Genomic DNA, 19814 nt, shown 5'->3' on the forward strand with positions numbered 1-19814 from the left:
TTTTAAATATCAAATCCCCCGTCTGATGTCAAGAGAGTCAGGAGTGAAATGGTCACTGCATAGTAAATACCAATTGATGGTATTTGCTAGAAACCCATCAATCTTGCTTTCTTTTTTTTTTTTTTTTTTTTTTTTTTAACCACTTTTCAAGTGTTTCTTTGTCATTTAGAGGAAATGGGTCTTTATTTTTTTTTGTCCCTGGTGATTCATAGAGTAAATCGCTGTCCTATATAGCTGAGTGTCACTTTTATGAGGTCCTGGGAGACCCGGGGCCAGCAAGACGTGCAAGGCGGCCCTTCTTCCATTTCAGAATTTTATAGGACAAAATTATTGGGACTTTTAGGGGGTTATTTTGAGCCAAGTTTAGGTAAACTACAAAGAAAGTTAATGCGAACTCTTTAGAATTTTAGTGCCCACAAGTCATAAAATTACAAATCCAATCGTGGTACTACCTTTCAGGAATTTTTTAGTTGCATCTCTTTGCCTCTTCTGTTTCTCTTTCTTTTCTTTCTTTTTCTTTTTTCTTTCTTTTTTTTTTTTTTTTGAGACAGTCTCGCTCTTGTTGCCCAGGCTAAAGTGCAATGGCGCAATCTTGGCTCACTGCAACTTCTGCCTCCCGAGTTCAAGTGATTCTCCTGCCTCAGTCTCCCCAGTAGCTGGGATTACAGGTACCTGCCACCATGCCCTGCTAATTTTTTTTTTTTTTTGTATTTTTAGTAGAGACAGGGTTTCACTATGTTGGCCAGGCTTGTCTCAAACTCCTGACCTCGTGATCCGCCCACCTCAGCCTCCCAAAGTGCTGAGATTACAGGCGTGAGCCACCGCTCTCGGCCCTCCTCGTCTAATTTCCCTTCTTCTCCCATACAGAATAAGAACTGCGAAGAGTTGGGAGGAACTGGAGAAAGCTAGATGATATCTGGCTTTCTCGGCAGTATATGGCCATTAGGGACTTGCCCCAATTTCCAGAGGGTGCTTCTAGCCATAGAGTAGGGACTGGACCTTGGACTGGTTGAAATGAATGGCACCTCAGGTTTGTCCATAACAGAACTGGATCAGCTTCTCATAGTCACGTCTTCCACTCTTACCTTTAATTTGTATAGTGAGTGTACTTTACACAGGTTATTTGCTCTTCAACTGAAGTCCATGAGGTATCCTAAGGATACGCCATCCTGTGGATTTTACAAAGAGGAAGCAGGGCCTAGGACATGTCTCTCAGTGGCGAAGGGAAGCTCCAGCTCAGAATTCCTAGGCTCAAGGACTGTGCGACAGAAAATGGAATACTCATCCAGAAATGTTCTTTTGATTTTGGGTATTGTATTTCCTCTGGAAAGCTTACTGAATGACCGTTTATGATGTTTATGCTTCTTACTTGGGACTGTAACTGTAAGTAGTCTGAGATTGTACTGATGGAGGAAACTGAACTCTGAATTGAATTACATTGGAATGTTTGTGTTTGAGTTTTATTCATTTTATTCTTAAGAATCAAAAGAATAAACAGTCTGAACCCTAGAAATGTCAAGGAGATAAGGGTAGAAATATTGTAATGCAGTAAGGATTGTTCAGGCAAGACACATTTTATTGGAGGGGTCATTCCGTGCTTGGCCTACTGAGCAAGATATGCTGTGTTCATCAGTTTGTTGGGAGAGTTTGGCAGTGAAAGAATTTCTTAAACTACTAATTCTTATGCATTCATTTGTTCATTTGGAAATGTGCCAGACCCTGGGCCAGATCCTGGGGTTACAGCATTGAAAATGATAGATAAGCTCCTGTCCTCAGATTTTAATGGGACTCTGATCAGAAGACTTTATGCACCTAATTGATTTTGGAAAACTTTCTAATTCTTTTTCTATTGTACTAGTTTGCTTTTAGAAGCCTATGTCTTTTCCTACAGTATCTTATGTATATATTGCCTTTTTGTTTACAAAGCACCAGATTATACAACAGATTGTTACTTGATTCTCACAGCCATTCTGGGAGGGACATGTAGGGATTTTAATTTCTATTTCACAGATGAGGGGATTAAGAGTCAAAGATTTATTTTGGATGACCCTGCTTTATCATTTGCCTGAAATAGTCCTGGTTTATGCCTCTTGTTTCTGGTGTAATTGTCAATAGCACTCACTTTCACTCTCAAAATTATCCTGTCTTGAATGATAAATTATATTGTTGTCCTAAGTATAAAGGACTTGTTCAAGGGACAGGGACTCAGTCGTTGAACTCAGATCTTTGATAATAGAATCAGCTTTCCTTTATGTTACAGCAGAATATGACACTCTGTTTAGACAGACAGGGTTTAATTGAGCAATGTGTTACTAGGCATGAGAAAGGAGGGAGATACTGATGGCAGAGTGGTTAGTTAATAAAGCCAAATGGCTGGGCCCCTGGGGCAGATACCTTTGGGGATCCTAAGTTCCCGGTGCTGATTTTCCAATGCTCATAATCTGCTTGTGTTCTCATAATCTGCTGAGGCTTGGGTTTGAATGGGGTGGTCTGCTTAGCTGCAGAGTGGACTATGTCCCGAGGCTAACCTTTACAGTTCTCTGCTGGTCATCACCTATGCATTTCAAGGAGATTGCGGTAGAGTGGTCATCTTCAGTTTGAGGTAGGGGGACATCTTTTCAATATGCAATGTGTCTCAACAGTTGTACCTGTAATTTGCTTTGGTTATTGGAGCTTGATGGTCAAAGAACCTTTTAGAGATTGTCCAGCCTGGGATGAGCAACTTGGCACTTCTGGCTTCACCACACTGTCAGCAGTGACAAAGCAGAGTGGGTGGAGAGAAACCTCAGGCGCTCACCGCCTGGAGGTAGTTGTAGGGGATATGGGGGACTGGACTACAGCTCTTAGAAAAACTCCCAAGGAAGTATAGTCTGATGGCCCTGGCAGCTGGCCTGTGGCCCCTACAGGTATGTAACTAACTCTGCTTTGAGTTGAAGGCTACAAAGAAAGGGAGGCTCCTTGGGGAAAGGCCCAGTTTAGCAGCTCTGTAATCATAGTATCTAGCACAGTGCTGGAGAAAAAAAGAGTTCTGTGTTGGCTGTGTTAAATTTGAAATGGAAATTGAACAGGCTATTGGACATGTGAGTTTAGAGTTTACTACTGGAGATGAAAAGTTGAGGCCATGTAGAGAGTAAGGGAAGAGGACCCAGGACTCAGCTCAGGAATGTGTCAACACTTACAGGCCAAGCAGAAGAGCAAGGGCCAGCAAAGGAGATGGAGAAGGAGTGGGCAGCCAGACAGGAAGGAAATCAGCAGAGTGTTCTTGGAGTCAGGGGGAAAAGTGTTTCAAGGAGAGAGGGGCCAACTGTGCTGGATTCTGTTGAGAGGTCATCACTGGATTTACCAAAGATGTTAGTGGGTGACCAGAATGACTGGCTTTAGTACGTTACTGAGGGTGAAAGCCTGATCAGATTGTGTTGAGGAGAGAATGGGAGATGAGAAAGTGAAGACAGGACCATATGTAACTCTTGAAATGTTGTGGTTTTTTTTTTCCTTTCTTCTTTTTTTTTTTTTTTTTATACTTTAAGTTCTAGGGTACATGTGCACAACGTGCAGATTTGTTACATATGTATACATGTGCCATGTTAGTGTGCTGCACCCATTAACTCGTCATTTACATTAGGTGTATCTCCTAATGCTATCCCTCCCCCCTCCCCACTATAGGACCTGGTGTGTGATGTTCCCCTTCCTGTGTCCAAGTGATCTCATTGTTCATTTCCCACCTATGAGTGAGAACATGCGGTATTTGGTTTTCTGTTCTTGCGATAGTTTGCTGAGAATGATGGTTTCCAGCTGCATCCATGTCCCTACAAAGGACACGAACTCATCCTTTTTTTATGGCTGCATAGTATTCCATGGTGTATAAGTATTCCATGGTGTATATGTGCCACATTTTCTTAATCCAGTCTGTCACTGATGGACATTTGGGTTGATTCCAAGTCTTTGCTATTGTGAATAGTGCCGCAATAAACGTGTGCATGTGTCTTTGTAGCAGCATGACTTAAAATCCTTTGGGTATATCCCCAGTAATGAAACGGCTGGGTCAAATGGTATTTCTAGTTCTAGATCCTTGAGGAATCGCCACACTGTTTTCCACAATGGTTGAACTAGTTTACAGTCCCACCAACAGTGTAAAAGTGTTCCTGTTTCTCCACATCCTCTCCAGCACCTGTTGTTTCCTGATTTTTTTTAATGATCACCATTCTAACTGGTGTGAGATGGTATTGTGGTTTTGATTTACATTTCTCTGATGGCGAGTGATGATGAGCATTTTTTCATGTGTCTGTTGGCTGTATGAATGTCTTCTTTTGAGAAGTGTCTGTTCATATCCTTTGCCCACTTTTTGATGGAGTTGTTTGTTTTTTTTCTTGTAAATTTGATTGAGTTCTTTATAGGTTCTGGATATTAGCCCTTTGTCAGATGAGTAGATTGCAAAAATTTTCTCCCATTCTGTAGGTTGCCTGTTCATTCTGATGGTAGTTTCTTTTGCTGTGCAGAAGCTCTTTAGTTTAATTAGATCCCATTTGTCAATTTTGGCTTTTGTTGCCGTTGCTTTTGGTGTTTTAGACGTGAAGTCCTTGACTATGCCTATGTCCTGAATGGTATTACCTAGGTTTTCTTCTAGGGTTTTTATGGTTAGGTCTAACATTTAAGTCTCGAATCCATGTTGAATTAATTTTCGTATAAGGAGTAAGGAAAGGATCCAGTTTCAGCTTTCTACTTATGGCTAGCCAATTTTCTCAGCACCATTTATTAAATAGGGAGTCCTTTCCCCATTTCTTGTTTTTGTCAAGTTTGTCAAAGATCAGATGGCTGTAGATGTGTGGTATTATTTCTGAGGGCTCTGTTCTGTTCCATTGGTCTGTATCTATTTTGGTACCAGTACCATGCTGTTTTGGTTACTGTAGCCTTGTAGTATAGTTTGAAGTCAGGTAGCGTGAAATGTTTTAATGTGAATGGGAGCAGAGAAGTGAGGTGAAAGCTGGATTAAAGGAGAGGCTTGTTTTGTTTGTTGTATTTTGAAAAGCAGCAGAGAACACAAGTGCCTTGATTTAAATCTGCTTTGCCCCTTACTGACTCTGGGACCTCGGTTTTCTCATACATAAAATGGGGATATAATAATATCGGCTTTCTAGAGTTGTTGTGAAGACTGACTGAATGTATGTAAAGTGCCTGATATAGGCTAAGGATGTCTGTAAGTGTTTGCTGCTGCTGCTGTTGTTACATGTTACATGAGGTGGGAGATCCTAGAGCTCATGTGATTCTGGTGGGGAGGGTGGAGAGGGTGTGATGCAGGAGAATGGATAGTTGCTGGAGGGGAGGCTTGAGAAGACAGAGGAGACCAGCCCAGGTGGACAGGTTAGCCTTTGGTAAGAGTAAAATGAGTTTAGTTGTCATTCCAGGGCATAGTGTTAACCAGCATAAGCTATTTAAGAAGTTAAATTGTGTGATTGATGGAGAATTTTGTGTCTACCTTTGTTAGTAAATCACTTGAGTAAAATCTGCTTCTAGTCAGATTCCTACACATCAGATTGATACTCTGCTACCATTTAAATAATGCCTCTGGGTCTTGGTGTCTTTATGTGTAAAATGACATATGATTCTTGATAGTGACTAAAGTTTCTTTCAATTCTGAAATTCTGTGAACCATACCTACATTTTTGTTTTAGGTCATCTCTAGTCATGGCTTTGCCTAAATTTTTAAGCCAGAAAACAAATGAACAGGAGTGAACAGGGAAAGCTAGCCAGGTTTCTAAAGAAATACCTGTTTCCTGTACAGAGACTTTTGCACTAGCGGTGACATCAAAATATCCTACATAAAACCAGCTTTTTAAATAAGTGTGATGAAATTTCCTTTTAGATGCTGACTCTGCCTAGGCATTAAACGTGTGTACTAGTAAAGTTGGCAAATGTGTTGTTATTTCACTGAACACTGGAAGAGCATAAATGTTGTTTTATGGAAAACTTCATTTCCTGCCATGTGTTTTAACTTAGGACGTGGATAGTTGAGGTTTCAGTTGTAAAGTCTTTTGATCCGTTATTAAAAAATATATTTTCTCCACTATGTTTTGCCTATCCAATAAAAGAATAGCATATAACAAGGGCCACAATTACAGGTCCTAATTATATGGACTAGCTTTTGGAGTAAAATAAATATGTGGTCTTCAAAAAGATTTTGTTAATGTTTTTAATCCACATTGCTAGAAATCTATATAGTATACAGCATTTGTGTTAAGCAAAATAGTAAGAGGGAAGCATATCTTTAAAAATAATGAATTGTGTGGGTGTTTTGTGTTCCAGATATAGATAAAACAGTTTTGTCCAGATTGTTAGGATAAATAGCAGTAGGTACATTACTGTTTGTATTTCAGGTTGAGTAACTCTAATGCAAAAGTCTGAAATCTGAAATGTTCCAAAATCCAAAACGTTTTGAGCACTGACATGACACTCAAAGGAAATGCTCATTGGAGCATTTTGGACTTCAGATTTTCACATTAGAGATGTTCAACCTGTAAGTATAATGCAAATATTCCAAAACTGAAAAAATTGAAATCCTAAACACTTCTGGTCCAAGCATTTCAGATAAGGGATACTCAGCCTGTGATACCAATAATTGGTCGTAGACACCATCCAAATGAAAATATGGCTTAACAGAAAGTATAGCTTTTGTTTCCCTCCTCATTGAATTTTACATTTGGACATTGGAAAATGACTAATGCTTGCATTTCACATAGTCTAGCACTTGATCGTGATGCATTCTCCGCTATCTCAGCTGAAATTCCGCTTCATATCTAGTTTTGTTAAGGAATTTAACACATGCCGGTTGAGCTGTCAGAAGTGAAATAATCTAGCTCTAGGCTCTATTTTAACAGATTATTATATCGAAAGAAAAAAATGAATGTTTATAAAATAACATTTCTTTCTTTCTTCCTTTCCTTTCCTTCTTTCTCTTTCTTTTTTGTTTTTTTTTTTTTTGAGATAGGATCTCACTTGGCTCACTGCAGTCTTGACTTCCAGGCTCAAGTGATCCTCCCAGCTCAGCCTTCCGAGTTGCTGGTACTACAGGTGTGCCACCATGCCTAGCTAATTTTTGTATTTTTTTTTTGTAGAGATGTAGGATTTTGCCATGTTGCCCAGGCTGGTCTCAAACTCCTGGGCTCAAGCTATCCACCCGCCTCAGCCTCCCAAAATACTTTTGTAAATGTAAGAAAAGGGGAATAATGAAGTAATAGAGACCTCTGATGATTCTCATTACTTGTCTTTGTAACAAGATACTTAAAAAAGAATGTGTGGCAAACAAAGGAAAATACCAGTTCTACTAAAGAAAGCTCTGCTCTGCCTGACCTCTCCTATACTTTTAAACATGAATTTGGATTTTTCTGTAGTGTTCTCTTCCCCTACGCACCCAGCTTAAAAAAAAAAAAAAAAAAGAAGTGCTCCTGAATTCCTACCAATCTTTGTTCTGGAAAACAATTTTAAGTGACTTTAAGTTCAAGTTTTTATTCATTCTGCAAATACTTACTGAGCCTTACTATGTGTTGGGCCCTGTGCTTCATCTAGGGAGTTGACTAATATGTGCTGAATATGGTCAGAAAGGCAAAAACATTATATTGGTAGAGTTGAGAGTATGAAGAGAAGAGGGAGGACCTCAGGCAAGGGAATATTACTTGAGCAGGGCCTAGAAGGGTGAGCAGAAGGTTGGCAGAACTGAGAGCTTGGCGCATGCTGAATTACCTAGGTAGGGTTTTGGGAAAGAGCAGGTGTTAGGTACCTTTGAGGACCAGCAGGTTGTCCAGTTTGGCTGAAAAGCCGCAAGCACAGTGAGCCAGGAGGAGTCCCAAGTTGGTATGAGTTAAACAGGACTTTTAGCTTTTTTCTTTTTTTGGTATTTGAGTGGTAGAGAGCCCTTTAAGGTTTTTAAGCCGAGGAGTAACTCAGTGAGGTTGGAACATTAGGAATATTTGCCTGTTGGCTGCTTTGAGAGACACAAGAAGGAGACCAAGGTAGTAGTTCAAGTGAGAAGAAAGAAATTCTCAGCTTAGGGTGATGGCAGGTAGGCAAGGGAAAGAAAAAACATGAGCTAAATTTATGGAATTTGGCTGTGTTAGGGACAGTATACCAGAAAGAGTCAAAGTTTGTGTGTGTTTATGTCAACTGAAAATGTAATTGACTGTGTTGAGTCCAAGATGCGTCCAGAATTGAATACTTGGTAATGGAAAGAAACTGATTTTGCAAGGCCCTGTGAGGGCAGGTGCAGCCTTCTCTCTCTCTGCATACCCTGTTCCCCAGTTTTAGGCACCATGCTCAATAAAGGTTCGTGGAAGGAATGACTTGGGTGGATTTCGTTGTATGGCCTAAATGAGTTTACCATTGGAGCAGAACCATCAGATGATTTAGAGAGGGTCAAGCTAACCTGGATTTGAATCCTGACTTGGCAGTTTCTAGCTACGTGGTCTTGAGCAAGTTACTGACTCTTTCAGTTTCCTCATCTGCAAGATGTAGGGATAACAACAGTGTCTCTTGGGATATAATATGATTATTCACATCAACTGAGTGAATGAATGCACATAAAATATTTAACCTAGCATCTGGTATATACGTGAGATAAATGATCGTCAGGCATTAGCTGTTGTTACTTATGGGGAGTGTTGATGTCAGCTTGTGATTGGCAGAAAAGTAATGATGAGTTGTCAGCAGAGGGTAGGAGGAGAGTAGTAGTCTGTGAGTCCTTGAGGGCCTCAACCTGGAGTGGCAGAGGGAGTAGGAGTGAGGCAGTTTAGGGAAAGCTCCTATGGAAGAAGTGAGAGAAGGAATGGTAAAGGAGAAAGACCAGGTCAGTGATAACAGAGGGGGACCTGAAAAGTTCAGTATCAGCTGTCCCAGACAAGGAGAATGAGTCAGTGTGGAAAGTACCAAATTCAGAGAGCTCAGGGAGGGTGAGAACTGAGACTGGACATTGAGTTTGATTGTTCAGAAAGACCCTGACCAACTGTTAAAGGAGAAGTTGCAGGAGTGCAGAAGCTAGGTTACCTGTGGTTAAGGAGAGCATCAAGGAAAAAGGAAGATTCTGTGGGCTAAAGAAGAGCTGATTGTCTCAGTAGAGGAAGGGATGAAAGGCAAGATTTCTAAAATATATTCAAGACAGTATGGCTTTTGAGTTTGCACTGGTAAAAACATGTACAAGCCCACCACACCGCAGTTTCTTGTCCAAGTGAGCAGTCTCTGAGATAGATGTTCAGTGCTCAATCTTTAAGGTCCTGGTGCAAAAGCATTGGTATGGTGGCATATATAGTTATAAATGAATAAAATGTAATATATAATGTAAACAAATACTAATTTAAGACAATGAAATACAGTCATGTGTTGCCTACTGACGGGGATGTTTTGATAAATGTGTCATTAGGTGATTGTCATTGTGCAGACATCATAGAGTGTACTTACACAGACCTAGAGGGGACAGCCTACTGCACACTTAGGCTACATGGTATAGCCTATGGTTCCTAGGGCACAAACCTGTAAGCATGTTACTGTACTGAATATTTCAGGCGTTTGTAACACAATGATATTTGTGTGTCTAAACACAGAAAAATAGTAAAAATCTGGTATTATGGGATCGCCGTTGTATATGTGCTTTGTCGTTGGTCAAAACATCGTTGCCCAGCACATGACTGTACATTATAACCAACACTTAATGAGTTCTGTGGGCAAGCAGCGTTGTAAGTACTTTCATCAGTATTATCTCATTTAATCCTCCTAGCAACCCTATGAGGTATAGGTGCTATTGTTCTCATTTCATAGCTGAGGAGGGCTAGGTAACTTGCCCAGAGTCACACAACTGGTAAGCGGTAGAGCCAGGACTAAATACCAGGCAGTCCAGCTGCAGAGCCCATTCTGTTAACAGCCATATTCTGCTGCTTACTTTATTTTGTTGCTGAATTGCTTTGAATTGCAAATGGCGTTAGATGTAGTCTTTGATGAAACAGGAATGTACTGAAGGGAGGAAAACTGAACATGAGGGAAAGGGCTGGTGGCTGCTGATGGAGCAGTGTTTCCGAAAGAGTAGGCAGGACTAGGACCAAAAGTGCAGGTAGAGGGTCAGTCATTGAAAATTACCCCAGTTGAGTTTTAGGAGAGGAGGAAGAGAGCGTTGGCAAAAATATGGAGAAAGAAAGATTAGGGATTTTGCAGTAGGGAGAGAAAGGTAGATAATACTAGAAGATACTTTGAGGTGGTGAGAGAGACCACCATCCATCATGAGAATTATCCAGAGGATTTTGAAAATGGTCTCCACTAATAGTTTGATGAGATTTAGTAGTCCTATTATAGTAGAGGGCCTGCATGAGCTAGTGTTAGGATGGGACATTCATTCACCTTGGCAGACTTCCAAAGCACCCTTTGATGGAGCCGTGAAGGTCACACTTTCCAAGGAGAGGGCTATATTTTGGTTAGTTGCTGATTTGCTGCCACAAGTGGAGATGAACAGACATAGGAGGTTGAGGAAAGAGTCATGTTGTCTTTTTTCTTTGCTTGTGAAGAAGTCCCAGGCTTACAGGGCAAAGCAACACAAAGCAGATGAAAGAATAAAGGAAATAGAGACATTTTGAATTTGAGGGGTGTTGAGCCATGAATGGCACATACCTGCATAGCTCCCGAGTCAGACCTATTCAAGGCTTTCCAGAAATCAGATACGTCATGTAAAAATAGTGCTGCTCAAATTATCTGTAGGGAGGGGCTCTTTTTGTTGTTAAGGTTGTGAGCTGTTTCCATTTTATAAAATATTGTATGATAAAAAATGAATTGGAAAATTAATTAAAAACAAAGACATGAAGAGTGCAAACCCAATTTGTTTTCTATTACTAGACTCAACAGGCACAAGATTGTTCTGTGAAATTGTTAAAGTTTCTAAGTGTCTGCTTTTGATTTCCGAAATTAGCTCTTCGTGGACTCTTTACACACCCAGAAGCAACAGTGGGCCTCACTTTGCCTAATACTGGTGGAGAATTTAATGGCAGCTCCCTGATAAGACCCTGGCTTGTTTACAGAGTTCCCATTCCCTGAGCTCTTCCCAGAGCGCCTAGCCCAGTGCACAGCACATTGTGGATACTCATCAAATAAGTGCCCGCCTAATGATCCCTTGAATAGATGATTTTTGAATGCAGGATGAAATTAAATTAGTATGATAGCAAGTCTCTCAAAAAGAAGTTATTTAAAATGTATTCACATGGTGGTAGGCTGAACTAAAGCAAAGTGTGTTTTACCTTGTTTGGCAATTTTCGAAAACCACATCTTCGTAGATTTCAAAAACCTTAGTTCCCAGGATGCCACCATTTGTCCCTTGTGCTGTGTACGCATTAACCTCAGCCACAGTTCATCTTTTGGTTTTAGATTGTGTCAGCAGCTAAGGTGTGTGGAGCTGCCAGTGAGTCACCGTCAGTGAAGAGCCTCCGCTTGCTTGTTGCTGATCAAGACTTTTCCTTTAAAGCTGGCCAATGGTAAGTGACTGTTCTGTGTTCCAAGTGTGTATGTTTAAGAAGGTGCCATCAGATAGAAGGGATTATTTTTTCTTCTGGAAAAGACTTCTTTGGCTAGCCATTCCCTTGAGGAAGAGGAGTTCTAAATCATATCTCCTCAAGGTGAGTCTTTGTTGGCACAGAGGATCTGATTCCTTTCCTGGCCTCAGAGCCCACTTGGGTTTTGAGCCTGTGGCTCCCTCAGTCATATATGAAAATTGCTGTCTTGAGTTTCCACATTGAAATAAAGCTAGTTCTGGCCCATGGAACTGACAGCTCTGATAATTAACACTCTTCAGGAATGGCTGCTAACAGATTGCACTTCAGTAATCTAATCTCCTTGAGTTACATGTTGCAGGAGATTCATAGGTTTTTAAAAGGTAGTCTTCTTTCTGTCCAATGCATAGTAAACAAAGTATCCTGAAGAGAAGAGGAACACAGGGCTCACTACCCTCTTGACTGAATTCTTCTATCATACGTACCTTATCTGGGTTGAATTTAAATACTTTGCCTAATTTGTTATTAGGATTCCCCAATCAGGCCCAGCTCCCCAGAACCCCCACACAAATCGTAAGTCTGTCCCATTTGACTCGGGACTGATGAGCATGCTGCCTGGGTAACAGCTCAGCTGTCTCCCTTTTCCTCCAAATGGAGCCTCCCTGAGCTTCAATTCAAGTTCAGTTGTAAAGAAAGCAACTTGAATTTCCCTAGGAAAGGTGTGTTTGGGTGTGTGTGTCCTTTATTTAAATAAAGCATTCATTTCTAAATGGATTTTTGGCCTGTCAGTCTTGATAGTGTTTCTTGGGAGTCACTTGACTAATTTTGGCAGTCCATCTGGAAATGTGGTTTTGTTAGAAGGAGGATGTGTGATAATAGCAAGTGTGATAATAGCAAGAGTTCGCAGTCTTGTGTGTTAATAGTTTGCCTTTGAATTTAGAACTAGAAAACAAGATGCTGATTGCAATAATTTGGGTTTGTGAAGCAATTTGCTGCAATCTTTGCACATGTTCGATGATGCACATTAAATGCATTTTGCCCGTTTTAGGGGGTGGGCAACATATTTACCCTTCAGAAATGGTTTAGCAGTCATTATATTGCAAAGTGGAAACTTTAATTGTAATGATCTGGTTTTCCATATTTCCTTTCTGTGGAAGTGTTTGTGTCCTGTGCACAGCACTGTCTCTGTGCTTTCAACTCTGAATCCTGCCGAGACTCAGACCCAGCCTCCTGGTTAGGAAAAGCCTGTGCATTGGTTATTGTGCTGCCACTGTGGTGTGCCTGCAAATGTATTGCACTTGCTAACCTCAGTTACCTGGTAAGAAAATGTCCTCATTCCCTAGTGATATTTTTAGAAACAGAGTCCTACTGTGATTCTCAAGATGAAATGATTTGGGGTTGGTGTCATGTATAGATCCCAAAGAATGGATTTGGCCATTTCACTGAATTTAGGCCTGGTTTTAGTCTGTGCCTGTCAGACTTCTTCGGAGGTCGGACTTGGGGGATAAGGATCACTGGCTGGTAGTGGTGACGCTTTCCCTCCCAGGTGTTCATCAGCATTCATTCCAGGCCCCTGGGCCCTCCTCTTTCAACAGATTGTACCCTTACCATTGATTTATGGTTCCAGGGGTTTTGAGTTCCTTTTGATATTTGACCTTATGGTTACAGAATGGCCATTTTACTGAGGTTGGCGGTGTCTGTCCCTTCCATGCTGTTACTTGGATGGCTTTGTGCTCTAGGCTCTCTCAGACCATCAGCTTGGTAGTAACCACCATGTGGCACTTTGGAGAAGAGGGCAAGGATTAGGGAGAGGGAGTGAGAATGTGGCTGCCATGCAGTTTCCGTAGTTAGGATTATCAGACTGGAGAGCTGCTAGAAATCAAGGAGAGGGTTGCTGTCGGGCTTATCTTTGGGGTAAGAGATAGGGCCATGATTCCACATCTCTGAAGTTTTGACCGGTGGCTTCCTCTGACACCTACCAAACTCTGAGAATGAGGTTCGAGGCCCAACTCTAAATAAATTAATGTTATCTGTGACTAGCTGGAGCTTTGGCCACAGATCCCCATGTAGACACCTTCGGCATAGATCAGATATAGGCCTTAAGGGGCTCTTTTTGCACTACACTGTGTTCTTACTGGGCCTTGCAGAGAGGACAGGTTCCTGTGGCAAGAAACTAGTTCCAAGAACTCTAGCAATCCAATTCTGAGAGAAAGGTCAAAGGCAGAACCACCTCAAAACATTTCTTACATGATCAGGGTTGAACTTCTTGGTTCATCTTACTAGTAGGCCTACCACTTGCTAGCTCCTTGGTGAGGCCTGCCCTTGACCAGGATTCCTCTCCCTTGGGATGGAAAGATTGGCACTTGCACTTGGGTCTGGAGCATGGCACCACCAGTCCTCACACAGTGTGCAGCTGCCCTCAGTTTCTAGATTCACATTTGGCTGTGGTGCTCACCGCCTGCCTCCGGCGTTGGTTATGCTACTGTGGGTAGCAGTGTATTGTCGCTTAGTGCCCTAGAGACTGCTCAGCTCACATGCTTGCTTTCTACCAGCTAGCTCTGTGATGTGGTCAGTTTCTTTATTTGTCTGGGCTTCGGTTCTCATATCTTCAAAGGGGAAACAGTAGTATTCCTGTGTTTTGGGATAATTAAAGTGTTTAGCATAATGCCTAATGTTAACTTTATTTGTTTGAGTTTAGCTTTTGTTATTGCTAATAAGTATTTCATTCAATCAGTTAGATCTTATGTGCTGATAAGGCCTGGGGACAGATTCCAGTTCTTATCTCCTTGGTCAGTTTCCCTGCAGTGAAGCTGTTGATTGGAAGAGCGGCAGGCCAGGCAGGAGTGGGGGCTCATCACCACAGTGTCATCACTGATGCCGCAGTCAGTACTCAGTCCACACTTGGCTGGGTATAGCATGCCTCCTGAGGGGAGCTAAGGCCAAAGCATTTTCACAGAGTGGAGGAATTCCTGGTCTTAGTGTGTCTGACTTTCTACAAGATAACATAAGTTTAGATGCTAGAAAGTAACTTTGAGCCCTACCGAGAGAAAGAGGACACCAAGAAGAAACATTAGAGGAGCAAGATTAGAGACATACGACTTTACCCCTACCCTTGAGCAGGGCTGCCACACTGTATATAGATAACGTCCTTACAGCCTACACGACCATGTGTGGCAGCCCTGATTCTCACAGGACTACACGTAACACAGCACTGTATTCCTTGGCATCTTTTTTCAAACTGTGTCCTCTCCCATTGCTTATCTGGTGAGCACTGTGTGTCTTTTAAGACTGTTTAAAGGGCATCTCTTCCGTGAAGTCTTTCTTAATTCCTCTACTCCTGGTGGAATTGACTCCTCTTTCCTCTGCATTGCCCCGCTACGCTAAGCAGGTTTTATCATTGCCCATTTAATTGTATGTATTTGTTAATTTTCCTCCTCTTAGAGTGGGTTCATTGAGGGCAGGAACTAAGACATACGTGCATCTTTGTACCTCTAGCCAGTACCACAGTGCCTGTATATGGTAGACAGGTGCTCTCCTTTGCATTAGGTGAATGAGTGAGGGGCTCTGAGGACTGCAGGAAAGGACTAAAGAGTTCCGGGATCTCATAGTATAGCTGCTGTGTGCTTGGCACTGGGGCTGCCTTTGTGCACAGGACCCGGCTGCCTGGTGTGTCATGGTTGGATGTGGACATCCACTGCTTCACTGCGCACCTAGGCTCCTTCTGCGTACACTCACTCATTGGGTATACAGTAAGGGCTTTAACTTGTGGCTCCACGAGTGCTCATCCTGCAAAGGACATTTTAAAAGGTGTGTGTTTAAAGTTTAATTCTTTCTTGGACAGATGTTTTATGAAATATGTATTATACATATTTTCTTAAATCCATTCGAATGAAGTTTTTATATAACTTAAATTCTGTATTTTTTAATGAAGGAGTCCTTTTTTTCCCAAAGGTAGCTCTCCAGAGTTACTAGAGAAGAGAGTTCCCTTTCATTCAACTGAGACAATGGTCATCATCAGCACTGAGCAGCAGAGGGCACTGTAGTTCGGCAGATGAAGCAGCAAAAGTAGCTCATTAATGTGTTTATTTTTTAAACATGGAAATGATGGAGATTTTTGTATACCTCCTCTGTGATAGCATGTAGCAACTGTGTTAACAAATGCTAACGATAGTCTTTTAAATTTTTATCTTGTCAGAAATGAAAAGAAAGTTAAAGTACTCATGGAAAAGAGTCAAGTGAAAATAGGTTGAAATTGGCTAAAGACCTTTTCTGGAGCACTTCCAATCCAGAACTGGTTTTTAAAGACTTATAATAAATGACTGGAAATGTAAGGCCATAGACTGCAGGAGAATATTTTTTTAAGGTCATAGATCAGATTAGAGAACAGCTTGTGCTTTTCTTTAAGGCCTGTATGTAGGTAAGCAACTGGGGAAGGATGATATTTTTTGCTGTTGTGATGGCTGTGAAACGCCTAGATTAAATGTTTATGTTTCCCAGATATGGGGATGAGAATTTTTTGTGGTTCTGTGTTCCAATACATATTTCTTGGCATGTGACTAGGTTTATTGCATTTCCTAGAATCCTCACCAAAAAAGGGTTTCTGTGGCATAGAATTATTGAAAGCTTGAAACCCAGGAGTTCTAGACTATAGGATGTGGTTAGAAGAAAAGAAGGAAACGTTAAGACTTGTGTAACTCAAAGGCCATATCAGCCTATTAATTCTGTCAAATGCTAGTGGGAGAGTTTTTGTTGCTTTTCTTGCCACTTTTTTCATACTTTTTAAAACTTAAAAAGACTGTCATGTTGAGATATATTCATATAAAATTCAGACATTTAAAGTGTACAATTCAGAGGTTTTAGTATATTAACAGAGTGTGCACCTATCAGCGCAATCACGTTTAGAACATTTTTACCCAGAAAGAAACTAATGATTATTATTCGTTCCCCATCCCCCTGCCTGGCTTAGATGACCACTAATCTATTTTGTCTCTGTGGATTTGTCTCTTATGGACATTTTATACCAGTGGGATCATACAGTACAGCATGTGGTCTTTTTGTGATTTGCTTCTTTCACTTAACATGATTTCAGGGTTCATCTGTGTTGTAGCCTTTATCAGTACTTCATTCCATTGTATGAATATGCCACATTTTGTTTATATCTTCATCAGCTGATGGACATTTAGATTGTTTCCACTTTGGGGCTATTGTGAATAATGCTGCCATGAACATTCATATATAAGTTTTTGAGTGGATATATAGGTTCACCTATCTTGGGTCTAAACCTAGGCATGGAATTGTTGGGTCATATGCTAACTGTGTTTAACATTTTCAGGCACTACTAAATTATTTTCTAGAGTGGCTGTGCCATTTTACATTCCCACCAGCAATGTGTAAGTGTTCCCATTTATCCAGACCCTAACACTATTGTTTGTCTCTTTGATTATAGCCATCCAAGTGGGTGTGAAGTGGCAGCTCATTATGATTTTGACTTACATTGTGCTAATGACTATTGTTGTTGAACATCTCTTCATGTGCTTATTAGCGATTTATATATCTTCTTTGAAGAAATATTAATTAAAAGTATTTTGCCCATTTTTTATTTGGTTATCTCTTTATTACTGAGTTGTAAGAGTTCTTTACATAATCTGATTATAAGTACCTTAATATTAATAGATACACTATTTAAAAATATTTTTTCCCATTATGTAGATTGTCGTCTTAACTTTCTCTCTCTCTTTTTTTTTTTTTTTTTAAGATGGAGTCTCACTCTGTCGCCCAGGCTGGAGTGCAGTGGCGTGATCTCAGTTCACTGCTACCTCTGCCTCCCAGGTTCAAGTGATTCTCCTACCCCAGCCTCCCAAGTAGCTGGGACTACAGGTGCGTGTGCCACCGTGCCCAGCTAATTTTTGTATTTGTAGTAGATATGGGGTTTTACCATGTTGGCCAAGCTGGTCTCAAACTCTTGACCTCAGGTGATCCGCCCACCTTGGCCTCCCAAATTGCTGGGATTTGTATAGGCATGAGCCACTGCGCCCGGCCCTGACTTTCTTGATAATAACATTTGTAGCACAGAGTGTTAAATTTTGATGAAATCTGTTTCTCTATTTTTTTCCCGACCTTTTTGGTTTGGGGTCATATCTAAGAAGCCATTGCCATGAAGTTTTACTCCTGTGTTTTCTTCTAAGAGTTTATTATTTTAACTCTTACATTTAAGTTTCTACTTTATTTTGACGTAATTTTTGTATATGTTGTGAGATAGTGGTCCAAATTCATTCTTTGTATGTGGTTATTCAGTTCTCCCAGTGCCACTGTTGAGTAGACTGTTCTTTTGCCATTAAATTGCTTTGGCACTCTTGTCAAAAATCAATTCACTATGAATTTAAGGCTTTATTTCTGGACATTCCGTTCTTTTCCATTGATCTCCATGTCTATCCTTATGTCAATACAACAGTGTCTTCATTACTGCAGCTTTGTAGTAACTTTTGAAATCAGGACGTGTGAGTCCTACAAATGTAAACTTCTTTTTCAAGATTGTTTTGATGATTATGGGTTCCTCAAATTTCCATATGAATTTTATGATCAACTTGTCAATTTCTACAATGAAATCACCTGGGGTTTTAGTAGGTATTGCATTGAATCTGTGGATCAATTTGAGGAGTATTGCCATCTTAGCAATATTAAGTCTTCCATGCCATGAACATGGGATATGCTTCCATTTACTTAGATCTTTAATTTTTTTCCAGTGGTGTTTCATAGTTTTTATTGTGTAAGTCTTACACTTATTTTGTTAAATTTATTCCCAGTTATTTTATTCTTTTTTATGCTATTATAAGTGTAATTGGTTTTCTAAATTTCACATTTGGATTGTTCATTGCTAGTGTATAGAGATACAGTTGATTTTTGTCTGTTGATCTTGTATCCTGCAAACTTATTTGAATTTATTAGTTCTAATATCTTTTTAGTGAATACATTAGTATTTTCTATATATGACAGCATACCATCTGCAGCTTCCACCTCTGCAATCTGAATGCCTTTTATTTCATTTTCTTGTGTGCTTACTTTGGCTAGAACCCCTAGTACAATGTTGAGTTGGAGTGGTAAAAATAGACATCCTTATCTTGTTTTTCTTGGGGGAAACTTTCAGCCTTTCACCAGTAAGTAGGATGTTTGTTGTTCTGAATACCTTTTATTTCATTTTCTTGTTTACTCACCTTGGCTAGAGCCTCTAGTACAATGTTGAGTTGGAGTGGTGAAAAGTAGACATCCTTATCTTGTTTCTCTTAGAGGGGAACCTTTCAGCGTTTCACCATTAAGTAGGATGTTAGCTATGGGTCTTTTGTAGATGCCCTATATCAGGTTGAGAAAGTTCCCAATTATTCCTAATTTGTTGAGCATTTTTGTTATGAAAAAGTGTTGGATTTTGTCAGATGTCTTTTCTCTTGACTACTGAGATGATCATGTGGGTTTTGTCATTTATTCTACTGAGTGGTGTATTATATTTATTTATTTTCAAATGTTAAACCAACCTTGTATTCCTGGAATTTTTGTACCTAAATTCAGAAGGGATACTGGTCTGTAGTTTTCTTTCAATGTCTTTGTCTGGCTTTGGTATGGGGGTAATACTGGCCTCATAAAATGAGTGGGGAAGTGTTCTCTTCTGTTTTTGGAATAGATTTTGAAGGATTAGTATTAATTTTTAAATGTCTGATAGAACTTACCAGGATGCCATCTGGACTTGAGCCTTTCTTTTTTTTTTTTTTCTTGATACGGAGTTTCGCTCTTGTTGCTCAGGCTGGAGTGCAGTGGCACAATCTTGGCTCACTGCTTCTGCCTCTCAGGTTCAAGTGATTCTCCTGCCTCAGCTTCCCAAGTAGCTGGGATTACAGGCATGCGCCCCTATGCCTGGCTAATATTTTGTATTTTTTTTAGTAGAGATGGGGTTTCACCATGTTGGTCAGGCTGGTCTCAAACTCCTGACCTCAGGGGATCCACCTACTTTGGCCTCCCAAAGTGCTGGGATTACAGGCGTGAGCCACCGCGCCTGGCCTGAGCCTGAGCTTTTCTTTTTGGGAAGTTTTAAAAATTATTAACTCAATCCTTTAACTTGTTAGGGGTCTGCTCAGATTTTCTTTCTTCTTGAGTCAAATTTGGTAGTTTATGTCATTTTAGGAATTTGTGCATTTCATGTAAGTTAGCTAATTTTTTGACATAGTTGTTCATAGAATTCCTTTATAATTCTTTTTATTTCTATAAGCCTTTGTGATGATGTCTCCTCTTTTATTCTTGATTTTAGTAATTTTTTCATAG

At 40.4% G+C, this 19814-nt stretch overlaps 1 protein-coding gene across 12 annotated transcripts in view; it reads left to right on the forward strand.

Moving 5' to 3' along the window:
• OXNAD1 (oxidoreductase NAD binding domain containing 1) overlaps positions 1-19814 on the forward strand; it is a 62212-nt gene that overhangs the window by 12812 nt on the left and 29586 nt on the right. For all 12 annotated transcript variants that reach the window (XR_012095597.1, XR_005241921.2, XR_012095596.1 and 9 more), the window contains one exon: positions 11386-11492. Coding sequence is in view for 8 of the 12 variants with exons in the window: in XM_038002924.2 (XP_037858852.1) it covers positions 11386-11492 (107 nt within the window). In the remaining 4 variants the exon portion in view is untranslated. The remainder of the gene's footprint in view (positions 1-11385; positions 11493-19814) is intronic.

The sequence above is a fragment of the Chlorocebus sabaeus genome, chromosome 15, assembly GCF_047675955.1.
Source record: "Chlorocebus sabaeus isolate Y175 chromosome 15, mChlSab1.0.hap1, whole genome shotgun sequence".
Lineage (NCBI taxonomy): Eukaryota > Metazoa > Chordata > Mammalia > Primates > Cercopithecidae > Chlorocebus > Chlorocebus sabaeus.